Source organism: Capra hircus, chromosome 19 (assembly GCF_001704415.2).
Source record: "Capra hircus breed San Clemente chromosome 19, ASM170441v1, whole genome shotgun sequence".
Lineage (NCBI taxonomy): Eukaryota > Metazoa > Chordata > Mammalia > Artiodactyla > Bovidae > Capra > Capra hircus.
The window spans coordinates 40,877,116-40,897,333 of record NC_030826.1 but is presented as its reverse complement, the minus strand read 5'-3'; the positions used below and the strand labels follow the sequence as shown (position 1 = coordinate 40,897,333).

General features: G+C 39.1%; 1 protein-coding gene across 1 annotated transcript; it reads left to right on the top strand.

Annotated features, from left to right (window-relative positions):
* LOC102178483 (keratin, high-sulfur matrix protein, B2D) lies at positions 1,962-3,167 on the top strand. The gene has a single exon (XM_018065081.1). The coding sequence runs from the start codon at positions 2,009-2,011 to the stop codon at positions 2,585-2,587; it is 579 nt and encodes a 192-aa protein (XP_017920570.1). The 5' UTR covers positions 1,962-2,008; the 3' UTR covers positions 2,588-3,167.

Genomic DNA, 20,218 nt, shown 5'->3' with positions numbered 1-20,218 from the left:
CTGAGTTATTTTCTTCCTTCTACCTTCAAGAGTGAATTTGACAGTAATGCTAAGGCATGAGCATAAAGTCTAAGCCAGAGAGATTAAATACAAATTACATTATACTTAAATCTATTGCTTAGCAAAATGCTCCATGCATTAAATAATCTTTGTAGTTGTTCAAATACTTACCTGATCTAATCTGTTGTGAAAAGAAAGAAAGTGAAGTCATTCAGTCGTGTCCAACTCTTTGCAACCCTATGGACTGTAGCCCACCAGAGTCCTCTATCCATGGGGATTCTCCAGGCAAGAATACTGGAGTGGGTTGCCATTTCCTTCTCCATGGGATCTTGCCAATCCAGAGATCAAATCCAGGTCTCCCACACTGCAGGCAGACTCTTTACCCTCTGAGCCACCAGGCTCTTTTTACCTAACATTTTCAGATTGATCAAAGCTACAGATGTAGTCCTATCATATTTTAATCTCTTTCTGCTTAACAGACTAGATGTTCTCCTTCATGCAGGCCCCATATCTAAAGAAATTGTATTACCTATTAACTAGATTTCAAAATATCAACCAGATACTATCAGATACTATCTATTTTCCAAGATCATTTATGTTCAGTTCCTATACCTTAGCCTATTATATTCTTCCCGCTGATTCCCAAATTGCTCTCTAAGTTTCAAACCCAACACTAACTGCCATTAACTGTATTTTTATGGTGTATCTATGGTCTCAATGAGAATAGAACAAATAGCTGCAGAGATAGCCAGTGAGTTCTACCATCACCATTCTAATGGATGTGTCAGACACATCCATTAGAAATCTGAAACAACTATGTATTTTATACTTTGCAGCCCAATCTGAAAAATGTTCTCAATAAATGCACACACATCTGGAACAAAAAATACCTCTTAAAATTTAATTTTTTCAGTTCTTAAGTATGTGAGCACAACATACAAAACACAATAGGAGAAAACGTAGAACACATTGAGAACAATATTTTTGAGACAATTACAAGCTCCCGGCACTCACCTCTATCATTCAGTTGGTGGCAGTGATAGGTCACACACAAGATTACTTATTTCAGAGAAGAATAAAGTAGATACAGTGCACCCTTCAAAATGTCAGAGCTTATCGATGCTTCTCCTTAAGACTTAGTTCAACTATTAAATACAAAAAGATGTCAGCTTTTCCTGTTCCCTTTTGACAATAATAAGGACTGCTTCATGAGAGGCACTACAGCTTAAAAGTTCTATTTAATCATTTATAAGTGGTATAGACACTCATGAATCATGCCTTTTACTCCACCCATTGAAAATCAGATTCAATAAACATTTATTAAGGTTCTACCAGAAGCGAAGCACTGTGGTGGTGATCTTTCTGTATACTATATCATTTGGTTCACAAGGAAATATTTCTGGCCTGGAACACAAGTAATATTTACACATTTCAAATTGGTTGAAATCAAAGGAAAAATGATGGTGATTTATTTGATGTTGGAATAAATGAGTTGGAAGCTTTTAATTATGTGTGACCAAAGGTACCTTTCAATTCAGTGGATGTCTTGATGTTCTAAATTCAAGAGAATTCAGTCTATATATTCAAGAGGGGGAGAAAAAAAAAATAGCTAAAAACAGCACAATTACTCTTAGCCTTAGAGACCTGGACAGAGAATCACATGGAATAACTACCTCTACAAAATGAGGGTGTTGACATGGACAAAAATGGGAGGGCTCTTTGAACATGGAAAACCACAAACCTATTCCAAAGAGCAAAGGACCAATATGAGGAGTCCAAATGAAACTATAAAACGAAGTAATTTCTAAACTGCTGTTCATAATGTATCATAGGTATTTTAATGTAAGCCAATCAGAGGACCACTGAAAAACAAATTTATACAAAAACAAGGAAGATATGCCAAGAATTTTATAAATAGCAGCTAGCGCAGATATATAAAAGGCCTGACACAGAAGTCACCACCCAAAATCCTCCAAGCATTGCAATTCTCAGCCCAACTCCTGACACCATGGCCTGTTGCTCCACCAGCTTCTGTGGATTTCCCACTTGCTCCACTGGTGGGACCTGTGGTTCCAACTTTTGCCAGCCAACCTGCTGCCAGACCAGCTGCTGCCAGCCAACCTCCATTCAGACCAGCTGCTGCCAGCCAACCTCCATTCAGACCAGCTGCTGCCAGCCAACCTCTATCCAGACCAGCTGCTGCCAGCCAACTTCCATCCAGACCAGCTGCTGCCAACCGATCTCCATCCAGACCAGCTGCTGCCAGCCAACCTGCCTCCAGACCAGTGGCTGTGAGACCGGCTGTGGCATTGGTGGCAGCATTGGCTATGGCCAGGTGGGTAGCAGCGGAGCTGTGAGCAGCCGCACCAGGTGGTGCCGCCCTGACTGCCGCGTGGAGGGCACCAGCCTGCCTCCCTGCTGTGTGGTGAGCTGCACACCCCCGTCCTGCTGCCAGCTGTACTATGCCCAGGCCTCCTGCTGCCGCCCATCCTACTGTGGACAGTCCTGCTGCCGCCCAGCCTGCTGCTGCCAGCCCACCTGCACTGAGCCCGTCTGTGAGCCCACCTGCTGTGAGCCCACCTGCTGAAAGCAAGGTTGCTCATTTAAAATTGCCCAGGACACAGTATCTCTGAACAATTTATCGCCTCAACCACCCATGGACAGCTAACAAGTTCTTAGTCTCCCATTTGGGTTTTTGTTATGGGCGCTACCGAGTATATGAGTTCTATCTGATTTCATTCTACAATGAATATCTGGACTTTCCACGGCAGATGCTGCGTACCACCTGCTCATCATCAAATTGCTTTGGCTATACTATTTCTGATTTTCATGCAAGATTGAATATTGCTGACATGTTGTGGAATTTATCCTTTTGAACTGTCCACAAGCCTATTTCTCCTGCTTTATGATCTATTTTTAGCTTCTGTTTGTCCCCAAATTTTTGCAACATCAAAGGCACCAGAGTATAGATAAGTGACATTTTCAGATGTCACCAATGAGAATAGAAGCTCTTCACCCACTGTTCAGCTTCTAAGAAGGAAACGAGACTTTTCCATTTTTTAGCACCTGATTCCATCCTCCTCTTTGCCTGTTGGCTATTTCAATTATATCTGTGATTCAGTGTCTTCTGTAATTTTTTAATAAATGTTACATACTGGGCAAAGAAATCACGGTCTTTGTGTCCACTTACACATAAAATGGGTTAATTTCTTCTGATTAAAAGATGCCTATTTTAAAGAAATACATTTGTTTCTTTCTGAAAGGGACTGAAGTCATATACAGTGTAATAATTTAGTCATTTTTCCAGTAAAAGTTTATTGACTACCACTTCTAAAGCAAGAACTAAGAAGATCAGAAAGATGAAAAATTGGTTCTTATCCTTGAGGACTTTATTATCCAACAAGAAAAAGTATATGTGAAAGTAGTTACATACAATATGGCAAGATAAATTGTATTCCCTTAGCAGCTGATAGAAGAAACTCTCTCTGTCTCAGGGGCAGACGCTTTTGTGGCCAGTATGCCTTGACAGTCAACTTTCTTTCTCTTTTTTTTTTTCAAACCTGGCTGTATCTATTTATTTTATTTTTTTGGAGGCTAATTACTTTACAATATTGTACTGGTTTTTGCCATACATTGACATGAATCAGCCCTGGGTTTACCTGTGTTCCCCATCCTGAACCCCCCTCGCACCTCCCTCCCCATCCCATCCCTCTGGGTCATCCCAGTGCACCAGCCCCAAGCACCCTGTATCATGCATCGAACTTGGACAGTGAACTTTCAACAGGTACATCCACATGGAAAGAAGTGTGTTAGCAACCCCAAAAGCCCAGAGAAGAATGTAAAATAAATTACACATGAAACAAAGAGAGGAACATTTTTTACTCCATAAAGGGAGTGAAGAAAAAAGAGAGGAGAGATCTAGTTCAGGAAGTTATGAACATTACTCTCTTTTTTGTCCTTTTGCATTAAATCACCAAACTAACAAAATTCTCGTGTATAGATCATCTTTCCTACGAAAACCAGTGAAGGAAGTCAGTTTCCTGTCTGGATTGATTCAAGGAAAGATGGAGTTCAGCCCAGGAGCCAGACAGAAAAGTGGGACCACAAGAAAGTAATGCCTCAGGAACACTCAGAAATTGTAGAGGTGATTTGATAGGCATTACTGTGGAAAGTAATATCTTGGTTATGTAGACTTCAGAGAAAACAGAAGGACCAGCAACAGGATTTCAAAATGGAAGTGATCACTTTGAAACAAGAAGGGACTATCCTGGGGGAAGCATCAGAGAAGGCTTCACAAAGAGGTGATCTTTGAAGTGGACCTTGAAAGTCATTCTAAATGTAAGGAAAAGAGTTAAACACCTTGTCAGTCGTATCACTAGCAAATATTTTTTTTCCATTTGGTAGGTTGTCTTTTCATTTTGTCAATGTTTTCCTTTTTTGTGCAGAATCTTTTAAATTTAAGTTATTTATTGGTTTATATTTGGTTTTATTTCTTTTGCCATAGGACACAGATCTAAAAAAATATTACTATGGCTCATGTCAAAGAGTGTTCTGCCAATATTCTCTTCTAGAAATTTTAAAGTTTCTGGTCTTACATTTAGGTGATTTTGAGTTTATTTTTGTATACAGTGCAAGCAAATGTTCTCATATCATTCTTTTATGTGATATGTAAAAAGCCACAGTCATCAAGACAGTATGGTACTGGCACAAAGACAGAAATATAGACCAATGGAACAAAATAGAAAGCTCAGAGATAAATCCACACACCTATGGACACCTTATCTTCGACAAAGGAGGCAAGACTATACAATGGATTAAAGACAATCTTTTTAACAAGTGGTGCTGGGAAAACTGGTCAACCACTTGTAAAAGAATGAAACTAGAACACTTTCTAACATCATGCACAAAGATAAACTCAAAATGTATTAAAGATCTAAACGTAAGACCAGAAACTATATAACTCCTAGAGGAGATCATAGGAAAACACTCTCTGACATACATCACAGCAGGATCCTCTATGACCCACCTCCCAGAATATTGGAAATAAAAGCAAAAATAAACAAATGGGATCTAATTAAAATTAAAAGCTTCTGCACAACAAAGGAAACTATAGGCAAGGTGAAAAGACAGCCTTCTGAATGGGAGAAAATAATAGCAAATGAAGCAACTGACAAACAACTAATCTCAAAAATATACAAGCAACTCCTGCAGCACAATTCCAGAAAAATAAATGACCCAATCAAAAAATGGGCCAAAGAACTAAATAGACATTTCTCCAAAGAAGACATACGGATGGCTAACAAACACATGAAAAGATGCTCAACATCACTCAGTATCAGAGAAATGCAAATCAAAACCACAATGAGGTACATTTTCATGCCAATCAGAATGGCTGCGATCCAAAAGTCTACAAGCAATAAATGCTGGAGAGGGTGTGGAGAAAAGGGAACCCTCTTACACTGTTGGTGGGAATGCAAACTAGTACAGCCACTATGGAGAACAGTGTGGAGATTCCTTAAAAAAACTGGAATTAGAACTGCCTTATGACCCAGCAATCCCACTGCTGGGCATACACACTGAAGAAACCAGAATTGAAAGAGACACGTGTACCCCAATGTTCATTGCAGCACTGTTTATAATAGCCAAGACATGGAAACAACCTAGATGTCCATCAGCAGATGAATGGATAAGAAAGCTGTGGTACATATACACAATGGAGTATTACTCAGCCATTAAAAAGAATACATTTGAATCAGCGCTAATGAAGTGGATGAAACTGGAGCCTATTATACAGAGTGAAGTAAGCCAGAAAGAAAAACACCAATACAGTATACTAATGCATATATAGGGAATTTAGAAAGATGGTAATGATAACCCTGTATGTGAGACAGCAAAAGAGACACAGATGTATAGAACAGTCTTTTGGACTCTGTGGGAGAGGGAGAGGGTGGGATGATTTGGGAGAATGGCATTGAAACATGTATAATATCATATAAGAAACGAATCGCCAGTCTAGGTTCAGTGCAGGATACAGGATGCTTGGGACTGGTGCACTGGGATGACCCAGAGGGATGGTACGGGGAAGGAGGTGGGAGGGGGGTTCAGCATGGAGAACACATGTACACCCGTGGCAGATTCATGTTGATGTATGGCAAAACCAGTACAATATTATAAAGTAAAATAATAATAATAAAATAAAATCTGAAAAAAATACATGATATTCTACATGATATGATATAAAATGTCCACCCAACCTGTCCAGTTTTACCAGCACCACTTACTGAGGAGACAGTATTTCTCCACTGCATATTTTTGCCTCCTTTGTGATAGATTAATTGATCATAGGTTTATAAGCTTATTTTCTGGGCTCTCTATTTTGTTTCTTTGATCTATGTATCTGTTTTTTGGTGCCATAGCCATGCTATTTTGATTCCTATAGCTTTGTAGTATTGTCTGAAGTCAGGAAGAGTGACACTTTCAGATTTGTTCTTTTTTCTCAAGACTGCCTTGGCAATTCTGGGTCTTTTGTGGTTCCATGTAAATTTTAGGATTATTTGTTCTAGTTCTACGAAAAGTGTCATCGGTATTTCGATAAGGATAACATTACACCTGTATCAGTTTAAATCGGTTTCTTTTTTACTTTCTCTTTCTGATAGATTATTACTGGCATATAGAATAACAACAGATTTCTGTGTATTAATCTTTGTTCTGCAACTTTATTGAAGTCATTCATTAGTTTTATTACTTAATTGGTGGAGACTTTCGGGTCTTCTGTGTCAGGTATCATGTCATCTGCAAATAGTGACAGCTTTACTTCTTCTCTTCCAATTTGGATGCCTTTTGTTTCTTTTTCTCATCTGATTGCTGTGGCTAGGACTTCCAGTACTATGTTAAATAGAAAATGTTGCGAGCAGGCATCTTTGTCTTGTTCCTGAATTTAGAGGGAATATATACAACATTTCACTGTTGAGTATGATGTTAGGTGTGGCTTTGTCATAAATGGCCTTTACTATATTGAGATATGTTCCCTCTGTGGAAACTTTTTTTGATGAGAGTTTTTACCAAGAGTGACTATAGAGATATACAACTCAATATAAAAAAAAAAAAACAAGCAACCCAAACAAAATATGGGCAGAAGACTTGAATAGACATTTTTCCAAAGAAAACTTACAGATTGCCAACAAGCACAGAAAACATGATTAATACAGCTAACTATTAGAGAAATAAAAATCAAATCAACAATGATCACTCACACCTATTAGAATGACTGTCATCAAAAAATCTACCAATTACAAATGTTGGTAAGGATATGGAAAAGAGGGGACCCTTGTACAGTGTTAGTAGGAACATAAATTGGTGCAACCACTACAAAAAACAGCATGGAGTTTCCTCAAATATCTAAAACTAGAACTATCATACAATCCAGCAATTTCACTCCTAGGTATTTAGCTGGAAAGACTGAGAACACTAATTTGAGAAGATATATGTACCCCAATGTTCATAGCAGTGCTATTTATATTAGCCAAGAAATGGAAATAACCTAAGTGTCCATCAACACATGAATGGATAAAGAAGATGGGTGTATGTGTGTGTGTGTGTGTGCGTGTGCGTGCACATGCTTAGTCACTCAGTTGTGTCTGACTTTTTGCAACCCCATGGACTGTAACCCACCAGGTTCCTCTGTTGATGGGATTTTCCAGGCAAGAATACTGGAGTGGGTAGCCATTCCCTTCGCCAGGGGATCTCAGTAACCCAGGGATCTAACCTAGGTCTTCTGCATTGCAGGTGGATTCTTTACTGTCTGAGCCCCCAGGGAAGCCCATATATGTGTGTGTGTGTGTATACATGTATATATATACACACACACGTATTTATATAGGAATATTACTCAGCCAGAAAAAAGGAATGAAATTCTGCCATTTGCAGCAAATGGCAAATTTCCAGTGGATGGACCCAGAGAATTTGCAGCAAATTTGCAGTGGATGGACCCAGAGAATATTAAGCTTTAGTGAAATGAATCAAAGAGAAAAAGATAAATACTGTATCCTTGACATACCATCAAGTAATTTCTCTCGTGAATGGATTACTCAGTAAGCTAAAAACCTAAGCACATGATGGAGCTAGCACAGAAACATTTATATCAGGTTTTTTTGTAATTTCCAAAAATTATAAGCAGTCAAATGTTCTTCAAGACACAAATGGATAAACAAATTGTCTTATATGAATACAATAAAATACTACTTCTTTATTTTAAAAAACGACTTATCAAGCCACAAAACGACATGGAAGAATCCTAAATTCAAATTGCTAAATAAGAGTAGCCAATTTGAAAAGGTTATATACTATGTAATTCCAGCTAAATGACATTCTGAAAAAGACAAAACTATAGAGATGATAAAAAGCTGTCAAAGTGTCCTGCCTACTATGCCCTGCAGATGCCTGTAGTCCAACACTGAAATATAAGTTTGCATGCCAGCTCAGTCACTAAGTCATATCTGACTCTTTGTGACCCCACGGACTGTAGCCCACCAGGCTCTTCTGTCCATAGGATTCTCCAAGCAAGAAAACTTGGAGTGGCTTGCCGTTTCCTGCTTCAGGGGATCTTGCTGACCCATGGATCAAACTCAAGTCTCCTGTATCTCCTGCATTGTCAGGCAGATTCTTTACCACTGAGCCACCTGGGAAGCCCAAAATACAAGCTTGTGGGTTAAAAAAAATAAAATTACGGAAATAAAAAGATGCAGGAATGGTCTATGAAATCCAAACATGAGCCAGATGTGAGCTTCTGAGAAAGCTTCCCTTTGTTGATAAAAGAGACACATATTGCTGGTGCTCCTACTTCCGCTTCACCCTGACTCTTTGTACTTTAAATGATTCCTGAAGTGAAGTGAAGTTGCTCAGTCGTGTCCGACTCTTTGCAACCCCATGGACTGTAGCCTACTACACTCCTCCATCCATGGGATTTTCCAGGCAAGAGTACTGGAGTGGGTTGCCATTTCCTTCTCCAGAGGATCTTCCTGACCCAAGGATCGAATCCAGGTCTCCCGCACTGTAGGCAGACACTTTACTGTCTAAGCCACCAGGGAAGTCCAAATGATTCCTAGAGCCACAAAATCCCAAGAGAATGGAGGAAGCACTGATCCTGACATAGCTGAACCTCTGAACCAATGCCTCCCTGTAAGAATAGGTCCTTTGATTAAGCCAGTATTTGTTGGCTTTTCTAAAACTGGAAACCTAGAACATTCCTAACTTACACTAAGCAATAGACTGCAGTAGGCTTTCAAAATGGTAACTTCCTATATATGACACATAAGAGTACTTGAGGTTCATAAGTTGAGTGATGCCAAAAGGACATCAATCATAGATGCTAAAGCAATAGTGGGCAGTGTTTTCACTGATATTCATTGACCATAATATGAGTAGGTAGATAACAAATGCAGGGATAATGGGCAAGAAAAAGATGAGGAAGAATGACGGTGAAGACACTTATGCAGGAGAAAGATGAGAACCAACGTGACCTTATTTAGTACCACATGTGGTGCTACATGCTAACTATACTTCATGTGAACTTTATTTCATTTAATACTTGCTACAATCCTGTGAAGTAGATGTGGTTATTCTGTCTTGTAGCTGAGAAAAGTATATATATAAAAAGCTAAATAGCTTGTTTAAGTCACATATTCTTATAAGTAAAAACAAAACAGAAAACAGGAAAACTGAAATTGGAACTCAATTCTGCCTGACTCCAAAATTCACAAAGACTAAAATTAGGAATTAGATGTAAATAAAAGTGTGCTGAGGCTCAGCAGATTTTTAAGATAGCTATTTTGGAAGCTCTGGGCTTCAGAACACGTTCCTTCTTTGAGCCAGTTCTTACGTTATTGTCTCTCAGCCCATCTGGATAATCCAGAACACTGTCCACATTTTAAAGTCAACTCATTAGTCACCTTAACTACATCTGCAAAGCCCCTTTTGTACTGTAAAGTAACAAATTCATGGGCCTAAAACAATGGTTCAGAGGTCATGAGGATCAAAATTCTGCCTACCACAGGGATTACTAGACACTGAGATGACACTAAATTCTGGAGACCCAAAATGTCATTCTGATCAAATTCACCTCTCCCAAATGTGCACACCAAAATTACAACTATGTATAGAATAACTTTCAGGTGAGAAAGACCTGAAGACTAGAAAAGATTTGCTACAGCTAAATATACTAAGAAGGAGCCACAGCGAGATGGGTAGGAGGGGCAGATACATAGTAGAGTCAAGATCCAAACCCCCAGTGAGTGACCCACAAACGGGAGGACAATCACAATTCAGGAATTCTCCCCAAGGAGCAAAGGGTCTGAGCCCCCAGTTGGGCTCCCCAGCCAGGGGGTCCTCTACTAGGAAGATGAACCTCTAGAATGTCTGGCTTTGAAGGCCAACAAAGCTCAAGAACAGGAGAGCCAGGGGACAGTCAGAAACAGAGGCTCCGCTCTGAAAGGGTGAACACAAAGCTTCACATGATCCAAGTCCCAGCACAGAGGCAGTTCAGTTGAAAGGAGCATGGTTCAGATCCCCCTGCTGATCTCAGAGAGCCTCCTAGGGAGGCAGGAGGCAACTGGGACTCTCCCTGGAAACACAGAGTCTGACAGCAGCATTTTTGAGAACTGCTCCAAATGCTACCAAGTGCAGTTTTGAAATCCTCACTACCAAGATCACTACCAAGTGCAATTTTGAAATCCTCCCTGTAGCCAACTAGCTACAGGGGCTTACCTAACTACCAGGGGGCTGACACAAGTCCTGAGAGCTCCTTAGCCATACAGCCAGCCATGGGGGCACCTGGACCAACCGTTAACTAAGTCTTCTGATGTCTGGTGGATAGTTGGAGTCTTAAGCTGTTTTGTCTTATTATATTTACAACTTTTGTAATAAGAGGGCCAAACGAAATAACTTTCATTTCTGATTTTGTTTATTAGAGTCCTCTTTTTTCCCGAGTCTAGCTAAATATTTATCCATTTTGTGTATCTTTACAAAGAACCAGCTCTTAGTTTCATTGATCTTCTCTATTCTTCGTTTAGTGTCTATTTCATTTCTTTCCACTCTAGTTGCTTTTCCTTTCCTTCTACTAACTTTGGGTTTTGTTTGTTCTTTCTTTTTCTAGTTCTTTCAAGTATACGGAGAGGTTGTTTCTTTGAATTTTTTCCTGTTTCCTGAGGTCAGTTTATATCACTATAAACTTCACTTTTAGCACTGCTTTGGCTGTGTGACTTAGATTTTGGATCACTGTGTTTCCATTCTGATTTTTCTCCAGGTGAATTTTATGTCCTCTTGGATGTCTTCAGAGACCTACTGGGTATTTTAGTAAGATGTGTTTAGTATCTCGGAGATTTGTACTTTCACTTTCATTGCAGCATTATTCACAGTATCCATAACATGGACATCACCTAAATGTCCATCAACAGATGGAGAAAGAAGATGTGGTATTTATATATAACGCAATATTATCCAGCCTTTAAAAAGAAGGAAATCATGTGAATTATAACATGAATGAACCTGTAAGACATTATGATAAATAAGCCAGACATAGAAGAGCAAATGCCAGATGATTGCACATATGTGATGAATCAAAACTCATAGAAGTAGAGAGTAGAATGCTTGTTACCAGAGGCTGGTGGTGGGTGAATTGGGGAGATGATGGTCAAGTGGCAAAAGTTTCACGTCTGCAAAATGAACGAACTTCTTTATTTGAAATTTCATTTATTCTTAGAGACCCACTGTACACTACAGGGTCTATAGTTAACAATAGTGTACTCTATACTAAGAGATTCAGTGAAAGGAAAGATATCAAGTTTTGTTATCACGAAAAGAGAGAACAGAAGGAAACTTTTGGAATGGCTATATTTATAGCTTTGTTATGTATATTAGATATCTATAGCTTTTATATGTCAATTGTATCTCAATAAAATGTTTTTTATCAAATAAATAAATGAGGTTTAAATAGCTTGCTTAGAGTCACACAGCTCATACATGAAATCTGAACTATGAACCAAACTCTGACTCTAAAGCCCATGAAGAGGCAATGAAATTAAGAAACTGGTGTAGGGAGATTCGACTGATTTGAAGATGGCTGTTTGGGGAGCTGTGGGTTTCTCTGTGCCAGTCGTGAAGCTGTTATCTCTCAGCTTCACACCCTCCCTTCAGTACTCAGCTTGTCGTGTTGTGACAGTGCTCTGCCAGTTTCGCTGCGGCTTCACCAGCTGCCCTGTGTCAGACTTTGCCACTAGAGGGTGACAGAGGAAAACTGCAAAGCTGGAGGAAGAAGGGATGATTCCTTTCTTTTTGCTTTCTTCTACTTAATGGGGGGCTTCCCTGGTGGCTCAGAGGTTAAAGCGTCTGCCTGCAGTACGGGAGACCTGGGTTGGAGACCTGGGTTCGATCCCTGGGTCGGGAAGATCCCCTGGAGAAGGGAATGGCAACCCTCTCCAGTATTGGGGCTTCCTCATTTCAGTCCTCTGTGCTGAGGATTAGGACCCCAGTAACTTCTCTTCACAGTCTGAGCGCCGAAGAACTGATGCTTCTGAACTGTGGTGTTGGAGAAGACTCTTGAGAGTCCTTTGGACTGCAAGGAGATCCAACCAGTCCATTCTGAAGGAGATCAGCCCTGGGATTTCTTTGGAAGAAATGATGCTAAAGCTGAAACTCCAGTACTTTGGCCACCTCATGCGAAGAGTTGACTCATTGGAAAAGACTCTGATGCTGGGAGGGATTGGGGGCAGGAGGAGAAGGGGACGACCGAGGATGAGATGGTTGGATGGCATCACTGACTCGATGGACATGAGTCTGAGTGAACTCCGGGAGTTGGTGATGGACAGGGAGGCCTGGCGTGCTGTGATTCATGGGGTCGCAAAGAGTCGGACACGACTGAGCGACTGAACTGAACTGAACTGAACTGAACTTCTCTTCACTCCAGTATCAACAGATGTTTTCCATTGCACCACCTAAATTTGGTATGCAGTTTAGAATCATCAGCACCAGTCAGTCAGGTCCCTAAAATGCCTTGTTTCAGCTCTACAGGATGACCTCCTCTCTAAATTTCTAAGTCTTAATTCTTCCCTTCTCCTTTCAAAGAAAATATTCCTATGGATTTCTGAATTTCCTACATTTATAGTAGCTCAATATCTATGTTTTATTCTTTTAGTTACCTAACAACTTAGTTTAAGAAAACTTAGGGTTATCAGAGGATAAGAGGAGAAGAGATAAATTGGAAGATTAGGACTAACATATACACACTACTATATATAAAATAGATAACTAATAAGGACCTATATGGGAAAAGAATCTTTAAAAGAGTGGGGATATATATATATATATAACTGATTCACTTTGCTGTACACCTTAAACTAACACATCATAAATCAACTAAACTCCAATAAAAATTTTAAAAATAAAATGAAATTTTTCATGCAAAATCCACTCAATTCAAATAATAAATCTTGTTCTTGTCTCTAGACTGGACCCTGTTATACTCATAATGCCTTTAAATTTTCAGATTATTTAGTGAACCAGTTTTCAGACTTTTCACTTACTCCTGTTATTTAATCACAGTAGACACTTATGGAAAAAATTAGTCTCTGAGCTTTGGAGGTGACAGCCAGAGAATTACAACATTTCAAGCCTGAGAGGATCTGGTGGAGGAACTAGAAAGATTACTTAGTGTCAGTTAGTTTTGTAGATAAGTAAGTTTTACCTAACTCCTCCATGTAAAATAAACTTTGCCCTTTTTTAATTACAGACTTATCTCCAAAACCGTAACTCTGACCTATGAAATCTGCTTTCCATCATGATTATTCTATTAAGTGACAATAAGCAAAATTGGTTTTAAAAGCCCAAGGACACAAAGGGATTTTGAGAAGCTGCAAGGGAGAAAATGTTGAATCATCACATCAACTGAAGCATATGAGATTTGGATAAGGCTGGGGATTTGAGTGTTAAGTAAAATTGTTTTTGTGAGGTTGAGAGAGACTCATTCAAAGCCCCAAGTATTAGTCCACATTGAACCTTTTCATTTCTAGCACATTCCTTTTTTTCCTTCTTTGTTCCTGCACTATAAATATGAGACTGAGAAACAGGATATACTATCTGATCTTAAAAATCAAAATTTCTGTCTTTTAAATGGCTAATATTTAATACATAGCATTTCAAGACCTTTGGTCTCTTGGTTTTTTAATATTGTATTTACTTTAGGTAAAGGAGACAAATCAGATCTTTTACCAGAAGGATCAGAGGATTCTTGGTCTGGATATGGCCAGAGCAAAGTAATGCAATTATGTCATCTGTAAGACAGTACTCGGACTTCCCAGGTGGCTCAGTGGTTAAGAACCTGCTTGCCAATGCAGGAGACGTAGGAGACGTAGGTTTGATCCCTGGGTTGGGAAGATCCCCTGGAGGAGGAACTGGCAACCCACTCCAATATTATTGGCTGGGAAATCCCATGGACAGAGGATACCTGTGGGCTACAGTCTTGGGGTTGCAAAGAGTCAGACACAACTGAGCAACTGAGCATGCATGCAAGATAGTACTCATTTGTTCAGAAGATGAGACCTGTAAATCTAGAAGGCAAAAAAAGAAGGATCCTGTGTTTATGACACTGTGGGAAGAAAGGGTGAAAGAACTCAGGATTTTCAGAGAAACTGAGGTCAGGAAACATGAAGAAGTGTGAGAAGAGTCAAAGATGATAGAAGTTTAGTCCCGAAAGAGCTAAGTTCAGTTCAGTTCAGTTCAGTCACTCAGTCGTGTCCGACTCTTTGCAACCCCATGCAAAAGAGCTAAAAGTCGGAGGAATTCATGGTTCTCCTCCTTGGTGGTGAGTGGGGAGAGGAGAGAGACAATATAAGACACCTGAAGAGAGAATTGAGGAAACTCTGAGGTTAGTATTTTGAAACTTCACCCCATCACTTACTGTTTTATTGAACAGAAAAGACAAAAAGGAGAAAGAGAGGCACACAAAGTTGGGAACAGAGGTTGGTGTGAATCAGCTGCTGAGACTAGGAGTAATATTAACCAATATGTTGTTTTATGTGTTCATATGAACTAAGCCAAACAAAAAACTTGTTCTATTCAACTGTATTTTCTACATATTGATTACTCTAAAGATACTTTTACCTGTAGGAAAGGACAGAGGGCAAGATAAGAAAAGGAATCAGAAGACTTGAATTGAAAATCCCAAATCTACCCACTTACTGATTGACTGTGACCTTAGACAAATCTTATAGCTTCTCAGAAGTACTGTTTTATCTTGTCTTCTATATGAGGGTTTTAATATCTCATAGTGTCCCTATGAGTATCAAATAAGTTTACCAATAGTAATATGCCTGGCACATGGCAGGTGCTCAAGAAATGAGGTTTTTTTTTTTCCCTCTTCCTCCTCTTGATTTCAGTGTACGTCCTTAGAAACAAAAAATCCTATTGACTATCGGAAGGATCAATTCAGTTCAGTTCAGTCATGTCGGTCTCTTTGCAACCCCCTGGACTGTAGCATCAATATCCAAATACTCATGTGTGGGGAAAAGGCTGAAAAAACTAAAAGACAACTTTATAGGATGATGTTTTACTCCAGTTGGTTGGTTGGTCCTTCTTTATCCAACTCATCTGTATTGTAATAAGAATTAAATGACATAATATATTTAAAAAACACTTAGAACTGTATCTGTTCCAAAGTAAAAACTGTACTGTTCTTTTTTCAAACACTTCTTCCCAACTGATCAAAAAGCCAAATTTCTACTGAAGAACACTGACCAACTATGATTACGTGCTATCCCAACACATCTTATTCCCTAGCTAAAGTGTCTAACCAGATTTAAATATGAATATCATCCCTTCACAAAAATCACAGATATTAATGAGGAATAGAGAATGGGACAAATTCGATACTCAAGCTAACAGAGATTTTGCACTGGTTGCTCTAAGTAGTAGATCTTACCAGGGATTTGAGATGATTGAGTCCACAGAAGGGCAACATGGCAGAAGGTACTTGAGAAGCAGGCATGGCCTCCCAAGACTCTCTCACGGTCCCATAACTGCAAGCCACTAGTCCTTCCTTTGCGGTGGCAGAGTTGCTACTTATTACAAAATCATAGTGAAGGCTACGAACAGCCAGAAGACTTTTCAGACATAAGAGACTAGAAAGCTGTATTTCCAGATTTACGTCCAGATCACTTCACTAGTGGATGGAGAGAATACCTAAAATGATAAGAAAAGAGCTCCAGCTTCCCTCAGCTTACTTAATAATAAGTACCACACCTATAAGAACCATTGGAGCACTTACTATGTTCCAGACAGTGTTAAATATTTTAATGCATTATTTAATTTATTCTTAAAAGAGTCATCAATGTGATGGTCATATTTTACATATGAGAGGATTGATAAAATTACTTCCCTGCTTTAGAAAAACAAATACCAGCGTCTTTCGATAATCTACCTGATTAAGTTCAAACTCCTCATCCCAGGAGTCAAGACTCTCTGTGTTTAGCTTTTATCTCACATGATTATTTCCTAGAAGCACTGCACTACTCATTGCTTCTTGTTTTCAGTTTTTTCTCTTCCATTTCTGTGCACTTACTGCTGCTGTTCACTACAGATGGAATAACAGCACTGCCTTGCGTTCAAGTCCTATGTGTCCAACGAACCCCTGTATAATCTAAATTACCTGAGTGTACACTTATCTCCTGCTCAAGCTTGAATGCCCCAAATCTCCTAGGACAGTGCAAGGCAAAGAGCAGGTGCTTAACAATGATTCAGTTCAGTTCAGTTCAGTTCAGTCGCTCAGTCGTGTCCGACTCTTTGTGACCCCTTGAACAGCAGCACGCCAGGCCTTCCTGTCCATCACCAACTCCCGGAGTCCACCCAAACCCATGTCCATTGAGTCGGTGATGCCATCCAACCATCTCATCATCTGTTGTCCCCTTCTCAATGATTGGTTGAAATAAATGAAATTATTAATTTCACCTTGAAAATATAACAATCAATAATGGAGAGACTGTACATTAGTGTATGGCAATTAAGAATACAGACTTTGGAGCCAGACAGCCTTGGTTCAGATCCCAACTCCACTATTTACCACTTACTAACCTTAGGCAATTTAACTTCTCTTTGTCTCAGTTTTACTTATCTATAAAACAGAGGATAGCTTTAATACCAACCTCTTAGGGTTGTTGTAAGAATTAAGTGACATAAAGTATGTAAAGCACTTAGAACTGTATCTGTTATACAGTAAACGCTACCTGTGTTTGCTGATGTTATAAAAACCAGTTGTATATTTAGCAAACTAAGCTAGTGATTCAAAATATATTTTTAAGTCATAATGTCTACTAATATTTAAATACATAATTAATTCCCTTAATTAAAATTTTTTCAAGTACTGTAGGAGCTCTGTGGAAAACCAGTGGTTATTTCATTCAATTTCGTATTAAAATTTGTCTAACCAATGAACAAAAACATCTCTGATTCAAAATAAAATCACAAGATACAACTGTTATTAGCAAATAATTCCATGGACAAAAAAAGTCTAAGGTTTACTATAGAATGATTATAAGTTTAAATATTTCAACAGTTTACTTGACATAGTGATTTTTGTTATAGTAGTTTTGTTATGTTTGTTACAGTAAGTTTTGTTCATAGTAGCATGAAATTTTTATTTTCCCAGTGCCTGGAATATATTAGGCATTCAAGTTTCATTTTTCTGAGTCAGGTTAACGTTCAGTTCAATTCAGCTGCTCAGTCGTGTCTGACTTTTTGTAACCCCATTAACTGCGAGGTTAATGTTAGTTAGCAAATATATTTAGGCTTTACTTAACTACATATACTTCTCTGTTACTACCTGCATATTCTATATCTTACAGTGATACATGAGAATTAAACTGAAAACCTAAGATCCCTAAGAAAAATAGGCAACGCTTCCAACAGAAGCTGGCTCATGCTGGGTGAGTGCTGTGAGAGCCACTCTGGCATGTTGCAATGGGAACATATGTGTCCAAGTGAGACAGGGCAGAAGAGCCACCTCCGTTAGGTCTTATGCATGTGAGGTAAGTCACTTTGGTCATGTCCAACTCTGTGCAACCCTACAGACTGTAACCTGCCAGGCTGCTCTGTCCATCGGATTCTCCAGACAAGAATACTGGAATGGGTCGCCATGCTCTCCTCCAGGTTAGGCCATATACATACACAAATATAGCCAATATCATCTGTCCTCAAGTGGCAAAACCACATTTTTTCCATTTGAATGAAATCAATTTGAGAATAATTTTCAGTGCAGGTTAAAAATCTAGAAAGAATTATATCAGTCTTTTTTATTTCTTTTTTCCAAATCTCTCCATAGAAGATGCATTTTATAATATGTCCCAGAATCCCCAGAAAGTAAATATGAAAATCTTTGACAATCCTTTTCATAGTAAAGCTATTTGACAAAATTATTTGTCTTTAATTTTATACAAAATCAATGTATCATTACATAATATAAAATAATTTATGGGATCGATGGTTGCATAATGTGTGACTTGTTTATATACTTTCTTTCTTTTCTATAACAAAATTACTTATCAGATTGCCTCTTCAACAGGGAGAGTTAGAGATCAACGTAATGCATGCCCTTTAAGAGAAAAATGATGTTTTTCCTTTGTATTTCTGAATATATTCTCCTTGGCTTTTCGCTTCTCTTCTTTTCACAGCTATTTGTAAGGCTTCCCCAGACAGCCATTTTGCTTTTTTGCATTTCTTTTCCATGGGGATGGTCTTGATCCCTGTCTCCTGTACAATGTCATGAACCTCATTCCATAGTTCATCAGGCACTCTATCTATCAGATCTAGTCCCTTAAATCTATTTCTCACTTCCACTGTATAATCATAAGGGATTTGATTTAGGTCATACCTGAATGGTCTTGCGGTTTTCCCAGCTTTCTTCAATTTCAGTCTGAATTTGGTAATAAGAGGTTCATGATTTGAGCCACAGTCAGCTCCTGGTCTTGTTTTTGTTGACTGTATAGAGCTTCTCCATCTTTGGCTGCATAGAATATAATCAATCTGATTTTGGTGTTGACCATCTGGGGATGTCCACGTGTAGAGTCTTCTCTTATATTGTTGGAAGAGGGTGTTTGCTATGACCAGTGCATTTTCTTGGCAAAACTCTATTAGTGATCACTCATGTAGAGCCAGACATCCTGGAATGTGATGTCAAGTGGGCCTTAGAAAGCATCACTACAAACAAAGCTAGTGGAGGTGAAGGAATTCCAGTTGAGCTCTTTCAAATCCTGAAAGAGGATGCTGTGAAAGTGCTGCACTCAATATGCCAGCAAATTTGGAAAACTCAGCAGTGGCCACAGGACTGGAAAAGGTCAGTTTTCATTCCAATCCCAAAGAAAGGCAATGCCAAAGAATGCTCAAACTACCGCACAATTGCACTCATCTCACATGCTAGTAAAGTAATGCTCAAAATTCTCCAAGCCAGGCTTCAGCAATACATGAACTGTGAACTTCCTGATGTTCAAGCTGGTTTTAGAAAAGGCAGAGGAACCAGAGATCAAATTGCCAACATCCGCTGGATCATGGAAAAAGCAAGAGAGTTCCAGAAAAACATCTATTTCTGTTTTATTGACTATGCCAAAGCCTTTGACTGTGTGGATCACAATAAACTGTGGGAAATTCTGAAAGAGATGAGGATACCAGACCACCTGACCTGCCTCTTGAGAAATCTGTATGCAGGTCAGGGAGCAACAGTTAGAACTGGACATGGACAACAGACTGGTTCCAAATAGGAAAAGGAGTATATCAAGGCTGTATATTGTCACCCTGCTTATTTAACTTATATGCAGAGTACATCATGAGAAATGCTGGACTGGAAGAAACACAAGCTGGAATCAAGATTGCCAGGAGAAATATCAATAACCTCAGATATGCAGATAACACCACCTTTATGGCAGAGAGTGAAAAGGAACTAAAAAGCCTCTTGATGGAAGTGAAAGAGGAGAGTGAAAAAGTTGGCTTAAAGCTCAACATTCAGAAAATGAAGATCATGGCATCCAGTCTCATCCATGGGAAATAGATGGGGAAACAGTGGAAACAGCATCAGACTTTATTTTTCTGGGCTCCAAAATCACTGCAGATGGTGATTGCAACCATGAAATTAAAAGACGCTTACTCCTTGGAAGGAAAGTTATGACCAACCTAGATAGCATATTCA